At 43.7% G+C, this 12572-nt stretch overlaps 1 protein-coding gene across 1 annotated transcript in view; it reads left to right on the top strand.

Annotated features, from left to right (window-relative positions):
* Nucleotides 1-9517, top strand: part of BEAN1 (brain expressed associated with NEDD4 1) — a 51856-nt gene extending 42339 nt beyond the window's left edge. Inside the window, exon 5 of the mRNA XM_084215155.1 lies at nucleotides 8706-9517. Coding sequence (XP_084071281.1) covers nucleotides 8706-8970 — 265 coding nt within the window. The 3' untranslated portion in view covers nucleotides 8971-9517. The remainder of the gene's footprint in view (nucleotides 1-8705) is intronic.
* The last annotated feature ends 3055 nt before the right edge of the window (nucleotides 9518-12572 follow it).

The following is a 12572-nucleotide window of genomic DNA, read 5'->3' as shown; positions in this document are numbered from 1 at the left end:
GGTGAGAGGCACTGTCTGAATTACTGCATTATGTAAAGCCTGAAAAATTCCTGTACATCTCCCTTTATATTCTCCTGCATGGCATAACACTGCAGTGTCTGTTTTTAATTAGTAGAGCATGGAAATTATTTGAAAGCTGACTGTCAGACATGGCCTGGAAGCAGAAGCAAGACATGCCTGACCTTGTGCATTTAAAATATTAACTCCCTGGGATCAATCTCTTTGCATATGATAATATTTTGAAGAGTAGGTTTACAGAAACATAGCACTGCCTAAATGGATGTAATTCCTCCTCCCAATTCCTGGAGGGCAAGATGTAATTTAAAGCTAAACTAGCATGGCCAAAAGCTAATGATGCAGCTGTGGCATCAGCAGAACAGAAATGAAGAGCAGCAAGGAAAGCAACTGCACTGGTAAATAACTCTTAAAGATCTTTGAAGTGAGACATTTCAGTGAGTTAACAGCAGTGGGTGCTGCCAGGATAATTCCCTTTTATCCACTTGGTGCATTCCAGCACAGTCAGGAGTGTGCAGCTCCTCACCCCACTCCTGCCAGACCACACACTGCAGTGGTGTCAGGAGAAAGCACAGCACCTCTTTTTGGCCAAAGAGGGGTTAGTTAGATTTTATAGCTGAGCTTTAAGCCACATAATGAGTGGAAAAGGGATTTAAGGGGAAGGCTGATGAAATACAGAGTCAGTCCCCACGTCTGTGGCTGAGGGAGATCTCCCTGTTCAGGCCTGCCCACTCCCAACTCTCCAGCTGGAAGTCCAAGAACTGTTTATATAAGACACTATTTATAGAAAAAATGTTATTGGTAAATTAATCTATGAAAAATGCCTTGGGATATTGGTATTTGCTCTGATCTCTGAATCACAAGTTTCATTTGTGACTCAATCTGATTATCCCCACAGACACTTCCACTAACCCTTTCTTGCATTAGATTTAAGGGATGCCAGGCATGGAATTTTGTCATTAGCCTGCTGTAGTTGCAGGGTGGTTACAGAGAAGCCATTTGGTCAATTTGTTTTGACAGCCCAAAATATACAGTGCTGCTATCTATAAACATCCCTTTAGGACAGTTAATGGCTTTTTAATGAATCTGAGATCTGTGCTAGCATCTGTCACATTGATTTTACATGAGGTGTAGATGGGAAATATAAAAACAAAATACAGGGGGTATGAACCAAACAGTTTCAGAATATGAGGGGTTTGTATTTCAGAGAATATTTCTGATATGTACAGATACTGGCAGCAGGGCTGGAAGTTAATGTTCCATAGTCTGTGTCACCAGACATGGCAAAGCCTTTGTTTCTAAGAAACTCAGTGTGAGAAAGATGATCCAAGTGCTCTCCCCACAATCCTAAACCTCAGAATTCTCATCCCTCCAAATGAGCAAACTGAACAGATCCAGGACAGAAGACAAGCACAATCTCCCTGCCACATCTTACCTATCATCATGGTCAATATGGCTTGGAAAGAAACACTGGAAAGCCTGTAAATCCAATATCTGCCATTTTGTTCAACAGTCACTGTGCTGGTGGGAGTAAAATCACACTGTTGACTATGGGGATGGAACCTTTAGAGACAGAAATCATGAGCTCACGTTCTCTGTGCTGACTTCTTTGTAACACACACCTCTAGTGAGCAGTGCTAGTCATCTTCTTACAAAGATGTAGTAAGAAAGTTGGTTAAAAATAAGTTGAGTTCACATGTTTGAAGTGGATTGAATTACAGTACCAACCAAAGTCCAAGTAAATTAAAAACTATTACATTTTCTTTAGGAGAGTCAGTAAAATCCAAGCAATGAGGAGATTTCACAGTAGGAAAGGAATTTTATCAACTTCTCACCTTGTGGCCAGGGAAAATGCATCTCACCCCACTGCCTAAGTGCTTTTCACTCCATAGTGATTGGGTATTAATGGTATGTACAGGGCTTCAGGCCACCAAGAATTGCCTTTTGCATCTGAGACTCATGAGACTCTGACACAGAACATCCCTGAGGAGTGACTGCTCAGGAGGATGCAGGGATTTACCTTCAGGAATGGTTCCAATGGAAGCCACAGAAGTCTTCTCCAAACTTCACACTGAATGTTCCCCACAGGGCACATGAAGTAAAAACCACTCAGCCCCCTCTATCCCAGCATTCATGTTAAATCACATTGTGTGAGGGCTCACTCTTCCTCAGCTGGTCCCCCTGCCTAATCTACTGGATAGGATCTGTTCCAGAGAAAATTGTCTTATTTAGGCTTGATAAATCCCAGTATTCTCAATAACCATGTTCAGCCTGCATTGTTTAAATGGGCAAATCAATTTTAAAATGACTTTAAAATGGTAAAAGGAAATGCTCCTGTCTTAAAGTCAGGCACTAATTTCCCTTTAAATATATATTTTAAAAAGCCTACTTAAGGGACTTTTTTTTTAAGCCATTATTTTCCTATTATCCCCTACTTCTGAGGATGCAAGTCAGCCAAGCCAGCCTCCTGGATTTTCTTGAAAGGCAGAATTAAACTTGCAGGGAACTGACAAAAGCTTGCTATATTGTGCTGTATTCCTTTGCCAAGGCTGTTTTCCTGAGAGCAAACCAGGGGAGGAGCTTTTGCCACATTACAGTGACAGCTGGCAAAGCATGAGATGGACTGTTGGGGTTAAGCTCAGCTCTTACTTCTATACCCCCACTGAGATTTTCAGTTAGGAAGGTAAAAAATGCCACTGGAAATATGACAGGTTTGTAATTCCATCAGGTATCATGACATGAGCTAAAACTCTCAGTTCCTTTAACTCCAAATTCCAAACACTCTAAAGCCCCTCCCTTCACATCCCAGTGCTATTCCTCATCAGTATCAGGGATAAAAACGAGTACATTCCTAATTATTTTGGCAAACTTCTTATTTCAAGCTTAACTTTGTTTACAGCAAATTTATGAACATTTCTTTCTGTGGCATTTCCATTCCTCTGAATTATCCACACCTTTCTCTTTTTTCTTGTCTTTGTAGTCAAAAATGCTCTCACACCTTAGCCTGGGGCACAAAATTCCCTTTGCTTCCTGTCATCAAAAATATCTGTGGGCACCTTCTGACCAACCTCTCTTTACACCTGCCCCAGTTCCACTCTGCAGGTGCCAATTATTGCTGCATAAAAACCACCCTGCAGCAGTGAAAGCAGCAACACCTGATGAAGGGAAGCACCAAGGATTTCTAACCAGAAATCTACAGTGCCACACAGAGCAACCACAACTTAAAGGTGCCAAATATTTGATGAGTGTACTTTAAAAACAAAGAGTATTTTTCTCTGATTTCCCAGTTGCATATTGCAGCCAGTATTTCCTTCACCTGCTCAGAATTCATTCCTGCAATAATTACAGTAAAGCCCTTTCTTGGAATATGATCCTAAAACTTGACAAATGGAAAACTTCCCCAAACATCAGCAGGTTCTGGTGACATTCAAGAATTGGTGGTGGTGGTGTTCAGAATCCTGTTTGTGGATTAACTCCATGGCTTGGGAAGCTACAAATTTTTATTTAACTGATTTTTGTTACTCAGTCAGTGCCCAGCATCCTTTACTGTGTAATGGTTACAGAAATCCAGAGACCAAACACTGCTGCTGAGCAAGTAGTTCTTACTCTGTATAAAATTAATACCAGGCTGAATTGTATAATATGAAATCTTCATCCTAGAATGGCTTGTTTTATTTAAAACATTTATTTCAATTGTTTATACCTGCAAAATTATGAGGAAACTGCACTATATGGGTTCCAAATGTTATCTGATATATGTTTTCATAAAAACAGTTTACACTTAATTTAATTTTTCCTCTGGAATATTTATCCATCAAAGTTGCAAATTCCTCAAGATTATCTTGACACAGAGTGCAGAACAGAGATGCAGGCTTTTAGTGCTCATTAACACAAACAGTCCTATTGTAGTTCTGAGGAATTGGAAATTCCAGAAATAACCATGGACAGAAAAGAAGACAGAAGAAACCTAAATTCCACCTTTTCTGTCTCTTCAATAGTTAAGTTAATTAAGCCCTAGATGTTGACTTGAACAATACCTTGGGTTACATTTTTTACTATTTAAAAATATGAAAATAAATATGTATATAATTAGAATCTCAAATGGAAAGTGTGACTTTCAAAAATAAACCTAGGAAAATATCCTAGCTCATGACAATGTCATTAGAGAAGCAGTTCTGTCAAAACTGGTATATTTCCCCATGGTAATAATAAATCACCAAAGAAGATCTGTATTCTCATAGGACACATGACAGGACAGGGCCTCAAAGGACACATGGACAGATTTCCAGGCTGCTCCTCCCAGCCAGGCTGTGAGCAAATTGTGCCATCACAGAAGGCAGAGTTCAGCATCATCAGCTCACCTGTCTACATGGGCATCAAACTCATCATTATTTTTTTCATCTGAACCTTCTTGCAGAGAGTTACAGCACAATTGTTCTGATTTCTGTTCTCTGTTAGGTAACATCATCATGGAAATGTCCTTTGTGCTGTTTCATCACAGCTCCAGCCTGGCAGCACACAGATGTTCCAGATTCAAGGGCTCTGTTTGCCATTTTCAAAAGAACACAAAATGGAAAGGGTGCAACAGGAGCAATTTTAGCAGAGTTAGAGCCTACAACAAAAGAACAGGGTGAACCACGAGACATCTACTGCACAAAGAATTCTTTATTCCCAGCTCTGCCTTTTTTCACTTCTTGTTGTTTGCATCTTAAAAAGTTCTGTCAGCAGAACCTTCTTCCTGCCCCAGAGAGGGGCTCCTAATTTATGAATGACAGCCAGTTAAAGAAGCTCCTTGGGGCTTCCCTGGCAACAAACCCATCCTCATACTTACTGCAAGGAGACCCAACAAATTCCCAAAGTTCTTGCCCCTCCTGCCACACTCTGAGTCAGCAAGGTCATCTTGGAGAGCTGCTGCACCATTCCCCTCCCTGCAGATCCCATTTACCTGCAGTAGGATGCTATCAGCCTCCCTTGCTTTTCCCAGGGAAATTATCCCTTAAAAACTCAAGTGTGCCTAAACACAGCAGTGCAGGTATTAGAACAAAAACAAGGCCCAAACCCGTGCAGACAGCAGCACATTTCATGGTCAGTAACCCCCTCCTTCTCATCACTGCCTGCTGATACTGCACCTCCAGATAATGCAAGTTTTAGAAAGCAGTGGATTAAAGAGGATTCACTATATTCACAGCAGCCAAGGGTTTTTTCAGGGCTGGTATCCACAGGATGCAGTGTAATGACTTCCTGTGCTCCATTATTTATGTTATGGTAACACAAGTCTTTCCAAAGCATTTGCTTTCCTGTCTAAAAGGATTTTTCTGTGACTGCTGTAGTGAACTTCAAGCCTGAGCTACTTTTTACATGTCCAATATCTTCACAGAAGTGAATCTGACAGATAAAATATAACTATTGTGGTGGGTTTTGTAAAAGATGAACAAGTATTTTTGTTTTTCCACTTCATGGTCCTGCATTTTCAGTTGCAAAACATATGTAAATGTATATATACAAACATATAAATATACCTATACACACACATATTACCCACCCTTTGTGGGTATCACTCCCTTAGCAGTTCCTGAGGTTGCAATTTGATAATTTATGAGCTGCAGTCTCAGACCTCCCCCCTTTCTCTGTCTCTCCCATTCCCATTTCCCTGGTGCTCCTGGTGCCCCCCAGCTAAACTGGGAGCTTCTGACTGAGGCAGCCAAACCAGGGGAAATCTGGCCCAGAAAAAACTCACACATTAAATGCAAAATAAAAAACCAAACCAGAACAAACCTCCCAACCTCCCCCTCACCACCACCCCCAAATCATTTTGTCTCTTTAGTTCCAGACTGGGGACCAAAGTCTGGCTTTATTTTAAAATGACAGTAAGGTTTTAGTCCAGCATCACTCACATCAATACTTGCTAATCACCTGAAAGAAATTATTGCTATTGAAATTTTTTCTAAGTAATCCTTCAAATCTTTTGAGGAATGATTTTCCAACCACCACCATACAGTGGATGCCTGTCCAACTCAGTATTATTTCTTACAATACTTGCATAAATTCTCTAATAAAAAGATCTTGTAAAGTTTACATATTAAAGTCTTCTTGAAGGAGAGACTGTAAAATAAAATTCATGCTTGTAGAGTTGATAATGCATTATTTATCCTACAGGAATGTCTCTATAACAGCAGTCAGAAAGCACAACCAAAGTACTAAAGCTGTTAAACGGGGAGGGGGGGAATCACACTACAAAACAAACAAAGAAAACCAAAAACACCAAACAAAAAAAATACATTTTTAAAAAACCCACAAAACACTTGGAAACAAAGAAAAAAATACAAAGTTGAAGTCTCTTTTATGACCTGAATTCATGTCCATTCTGCCCTCACCAGAGAGGAACCTTATCTGCAGAGACAGAGCAGGAGCTGTTTGCAATGTCAGCTCTACAAGCAAAGATCCCATGCATAGAAAGGAACACAGGAAATGAACATCAAGATCATAAACTGATAATGAAATACAAAAAGTTATTAAAAAAACCAAGATCCACAACTGTTTGAATTCTTTCTAATGCTCTCCATGGCCACAACAATCTGTAGGCACAGCTGTGAAGCTGCCAAAAAGCCGTTTAATTGAAAGTCTGGCATGTGTTTTTTACTACCTTACTCACTTTTTAAAATGTGATCTTAATTGCCAAAAATTAGGGGGAAGAACATTACTTGCTTTTGGAGAAAAAAACAATAATTATTTTTATCCATCATATGTATGAAGGATAAAATGCCCCAACACAAACACATTGATATTTGGAACTAAACATTAAAATGCCAACTCCTCAATACCATAACTCCCACCAGTTACTTGACCCTTCAAAGTCTCCTCCCTAAGGGATCCTTTCCCTGTTTATCCCAGCCAGCAATTCAGTTCTACAAAGCTGAGCTGTGGTCCAGGAAAGGCATTAAATGAAACCCAAGGCAGAGGAATCATCTGCAGATGATCAGGCAACAGCAGCAAGGAACAGGTCCCACTGTGCCCATTTCTCCTGTAGGTCAGTGGCAGATTTCCCAGAAGCAGGAGACAGAGAAGCTTCTTCCCTTTTCTTCCTTGGCAGAAGGATTCCAGATTTTCCCCCTTGAAACTCCCACTGCTGTGGGCTGTTCTGAATGGAAACTTTTCCCCTGTGCTAACAGGCCCAGCAAGTGCTCTCTGTTAGCCTGATTAAGTCAGTCAAGACCTGAGAGATTTTAAATAAATTCACCAGGCTTTGGGTCAGCAAAATGTAAATTAAGTAAATCTGCAGCTCATAGGAATCCTGCAAGGAGTGACTGTTTCTTTACCCTCATGGAGCTCAAGGAGAGGGGAGGACATCAGGTCTTCAATCTCTGATGGAGGTCTAAGAACTCTTCAAAGACTACCACGTATGTTTGAAAGCTTCAGTGTGTTCAGTAGGGGCTGGAGTGACATCTTTTCCACATGCTGTTAAAAAAAAAAAATTCTACTTCCTAATATGCTGGAACTTTCCTGAAACAAACTTGAATTCTTAAATATTATTTTCTGATGGGGAAATTGAAATTTTCTAGTCTGAATTTAAAGCCATTGTCCTGATGAATATAAAAGTAAGATGAAATGGAGGTAAAAATAAAAATACCCATGGATATTTGAGTTTAGGTATGTAGCACTCTGATTTCACTTTCTTTCCTCTCCCTTCCCCAAGAACCATTTCCATCACCCAGACTGGGGTTTGGGAGCTTGGTGTAGCCTGGCTTTAACAGGTACAGGGGCACAGTGTGTGCCTGCAGTCTGCTGAGAAGACACGTGCTTAATATTTGCAGGAAATATCCCAGATCTTAATTGCTCTGCAGTTAGTGTGGCTGAGGAAATAGGTTCTCAATTTGTCTGGCTCCAGCAGAAATGTTTTTCAGGTTAACTCAGTAGAGAAAGGGTTTTTTGGGGTTTTTTTTTAATAGGAAAAATTTCCTTCTTCATGACTGGAGTTAAAATGATGCTGGAATGGTTAAACAGCAGCCACAAAGCAGGTCTAACTTTTAAGATCATGATATTGTGACTCTTTAGGGCTCTTGCCTGTAGCCAGGGAGCACAGAGCAGCATGAGGAGGGAACATTTCCCTGGCTGAGCCCGGTGGCACAGACAGCACCACAGAGCCTGGGGGCAGCCCGTGGAAGCCCAATCCCCCTGCCCTGCTCCTGCTCTTTGGGAGGAGCACAGCGGGCACTGTGCCCATCCCAGAGTGAGCAGCCCCAGCCTGTGCAGGTGATCCAGCTCAGCCTGGCAGCACTCACCTCCCACCCAGACTGCCCAGCCAGGGCTGCGGGCTGAGCTCCAGACTGCAGCCAGGGCAGCACAGAGATGTCTGCTAGAGACGGCATCACCAGCTCTGCGGGCCTCATTTCACACTGAAACAGCAACACCACTCCCTCTCCCCCCTGGCTTTTCCAGGTGAGAGCAGGAGTGAGCCCTGGCTGCACTGCACTTACGGTGACTGTGCCCCTCTGCGATTATCTCTGGGTGGTTTTAAGTGCTGTATTCGAGAGTGTCTGACATGGCCGGGTCAGCAAGGATGTGGGCTGAGGAACAAAACACCAGACACTCGTTTTCTTCTCACTTCACTTGCCTCTGTTATGGTGAAGTAATGTACTGTGGGTTTTTTTTTCCAGGAATTTAATGAATATTTCTTTTTTTATTTCTTTCAGCTATGATGAATGTGTGGGGCCAGGAGCAACACAAATATATATTCCCACAGATGATCCCCCTCCATATTCCCTTACGGACCCTTGCCAAAGAAATGACATGCCTAGGAGCATCTGTACCAGCCAGGAGGAGGCAGCAGCCTGTGGGACTGCGGGCCGGGCTGCGGGAGCTGCAGTGAGGCTGCGGGAGCTGCAGCAGCCCGGCCCGGCCCTCGCCCTCATCTCCCAGTGCGGGGGCTGCTCCCCCGTGCGGGACAGCGGCGTGTGAGCCCCGCGCCTGGACCGCCGCAACGACAGCGCCTCTTCCCTTCAATTCTGCTGAAGAACTCAGACCAAGAGAATAAAACCTCTGGAACTTTTACCAATTTTATATCTTTAAACAGGGGTACAATGGGTTTGGTTTTGTTTGGTTTTTTTAACGGTGAATTTTGCAAGTTTATGTAAATTTCCCTGTTTGTGCTTCAAAGTGTTCCATGGCATCACACAGCATAAAAGACCAGCAGAGACAAGCAGTGCATCTGACCTTTCTGAAGCACTGCAGAACCTATTGAAATTAGCCACTCATATGAAGATAAATGTTATCCAGTCAAGCCTACTTGTTGATTTTATGATACTTTGCATGTTTTAGAACAGACGGAAAAGAAGAGCCTTTTGTTGTCACTGTAGGTGTCACTAGTACAGCTCATTCAGTATACTGACAACAAAGCATTTTTAAATAACTCTTTGTCTGTGTGTTTCAGTAGGCAAAGCACTGCCAAAAAAAAATTATTATCAATACCATGTAGAAGCAAAAGAAAAAAATAATAATATTTTAATATTCAGATTATTCCTTTGGTACCAGGCCATTGCAAAGCCTGCTGCAAGTCTTCCTCAAAAGACACCATGCACGGGTGGAGGAGAGGCGGCCGTGGGTCCCCCAGTGCAGCTGGCTTTACCGGCAGGAGCTGCAGCACAGCTGTGCAGGTGGAGCTGTGCAGGATGGAGCTGTGCAGCTGGAGCTGTGCAGGATGGAGCTGTGCAGGTGGAGCTGTGCAGGTGGAGCTGTGCAGGATGGAGCTGTGCAGGATGGAGCTGTGCAGGCTGGAGCTGTGCAGGTGGAGCTGTGCAGGTGGAGCTGTGCAGGATGGAGCGGTGCGAGTGCCATGCAAACAGATGCCAGGCTGGCACAGGAACAGAGCCTCGGGGGCCTCGCAGCGTTTAGAGAAGGCACCAGGAAAAGGAAGCCAACGAGTGAGGCCAGGACACTGGGCTGGCAGTCCATGGGTCCCCAGCGGTGTGCCAGGCCAGTGGGAGCTCAGCTGAGGCACAGCAGGGCCAGGGCACAGCAGCGCCCTGTCCCCAGGGCCAGCCTCCCCTGCACCAGCCCGGCCAGAGGGGACCGAGCGTGGCACCGAGGGGCTCCCAGAACGGGCACTGGCTCTGGGGCGGGCAGGGCAGCGGGGACCCAGCCCCTCATGGGCACCCCTTGCTCCTTTTCTCCTCCCGGGAGCCGCTGGCCAAGCCCCCAAACCAGGGCTGGGTCTGTCTTTGAAAGACAGCACATCCCCCGAGCTGGGCACCATCCACGTGTGGGACAGGAAGATCTGCTTCCCCCATTCCTTTGTATGGCCCAGCAAAAAAAAAATGCTGCAATATTCAGACTAGAGGCCAGTCCTGACATCCAACAGCAGGCGGCCAAGGAGGTTTCTGTCTGTTGCCTGAAACAAAACAGAGTTGGGATCCTGTTGTTCACTTCTGCCGGGAAAGTCCCATTCCTCTTCTGAAATAATCCCATTCCTCATCTGAAATAATCCCATTCCTCATCTGAAATAGCCCCATTCCTCATCTGAAAGCTTCTGTGTGTCTGGCCTAGGACACACAACCCACAAGAGAGCAAGGAGAGCTCAGCCCTGTGCTTTCCTTGGGACCTGGAAAACTTCTTTGCTGTGTTGTTTTGAAATGTGTTGCTGCAGGAAACGCACTCTACATTTTAAAGGAATTTTAAAGTTCTATGTCAAATGGAAAACCCCAGGGTGAGTCTGGGTGCTAGCAGGAAGCAGAAGTGGCTGCCAGCACATCAACAGCAGGGATGGAGCTCCAGCCAGCCCTTGGGGCACCCACAAGCCTGGGCTCCATCTGGGACCAGGGACAGGAGCCAAAGGAGCTATGGCAGGGGAGCAGAGTTGTCACAGGCTCATCTCCAGGAAATTTCTTAGAGGCATCTTCACTAAAATAAAAAAGAAATAAATTTTTAAAAAGTTTTTTACATGGAGAAAATGGACTTCATTTTCTATCCCCCCTAAAGGATATGTAAAGCTGAGTGTAGTAAATATATAATGGTGTTTAAAAGGAAGCAGCATCCAAATTATTAAAATTGCACTTGGATTTTCTGTAAATACGAAATAATTTTCAACTGTAATCATCATTCAACACTCCAAAGATTGACACAATTATAATTAATACTTAGATGGGAAGTAATTATATGGTTCTTACTGCTATATAAATTATACCATTACTGAGTCATATGCACATGATGAGATATAAGGTAAGCATGCATTTTTTGCTAAGTAGATGACAATAAATATGAATGTTGCTAAATAGAGACAATTCTTTGGCAGTTCAGCAAGATTTTCAATATTCTCAGTATACTATACCCAAAAGAACAAAAATTCACCATTTTGCACTGCAGAACTGCTGGCAGGTGTTGCTAGAAGGTAAGGCTCTATTTCACATTTGTGTTTTTAATAGAGAGAACTGCTCCTCTCCACAAAGTATTCATTTCAACAGTTTGGTGGTATGCAAAGCCCCCTGCAATGAGAGAAACAACCCTCTCTCCCACCTCAGAGGCGGCAGAGATGCCCAGAAGGGCCCCAGTCAGGTTTACTGGCGGGGCAGTCAGCAGAGAGGGAGGCACAGGGTGCTCTCTGCAGAACGGGACTGGCTCCCAGGGCCGGCTCTGCCTGCAGCTCCTGCCGGGCTGCTCCTGCCCTGGAGCGGGGCCGGGCTCTGGGACCGGCTCCCCTCGGGCTGGGCAATCTAGTGAACCCACAGTAGGAGGGAAAGGGGATTTTTTACTCTGAAAGTGAAGCTCTTCCAAGCAACATGACCAAGCTGCAGGCTCTTCTGCAGACAGGCACAGAGGGCTTTTCACACGGGGCAGACAAGTCCCTGCCCCCTTACTGATGCTCGGTTTCTTTGCACAGTGGGAAACCCTTTGGTCTGGCTTTTCACCTCTTTAACTGGGATTTCCTGGCCTTCCACCAGCTCTGCATCAGTGATTTACAAAACAAGCTGACTTTCAGTAGACTTCTGATGAGAATGGGAGATTTACATATTACCTCATGTTAGCAATGAATTGGTAAAATGGTAGAAATCCAAGAAAAAAAAAAAGTAGAAATGTAGAAAATTGTAGAATTCCTAATCCAAGTCTTTATTTCTTCCTTCAGTAACAGTGAAGTGTCCCTGGCACTGTGCTCTGGCTCTGGCAGCATTTCTTACACACATCTGCCTGCTCCCTCTGGTGGTGTGGACCCTTCCATAAATTCCTGTCATCCTGTTATCACAGAATAATCCAAATAACCCCAGCTCGCTGTCATACAGATATGGGAGCCAACCAAAACATCCACTGTAGCATTTTTCTGAGTTACCACTGAATACCTGGGATTTGTGATTCATTACAAACATTTGTAATTAAAAAACAAGCTGTGACTTGAAGGCAGAGCGTGCTTCCTTCTGTCATATCATACCACCATCACTTGCAGGAGTGGTTTAGCATTTTCTGCTCCTGTTAATCTTTTCAACTGAGTGAAATCCAACAAAGCTGGGGGGGGGAAGCTTATAAATCCAAACAGACAGCACTAGAAAGAAAAAAAATAGCTGTAAAACATTACA

Source organism: Fringilla coelebs (assembly GCF_963513975.1).
Source record: "Fringilla coelebs genome assembly, chromosome: 14".
NCBI lineage: Eukaryota > Metazoa > Chordata > Aves > Passeriformes > Fringillidae > Fringilla > Fringilla coelebs.
This window is presented reverse-complemented; position numbering and strand designations above follow the sequence as displayed.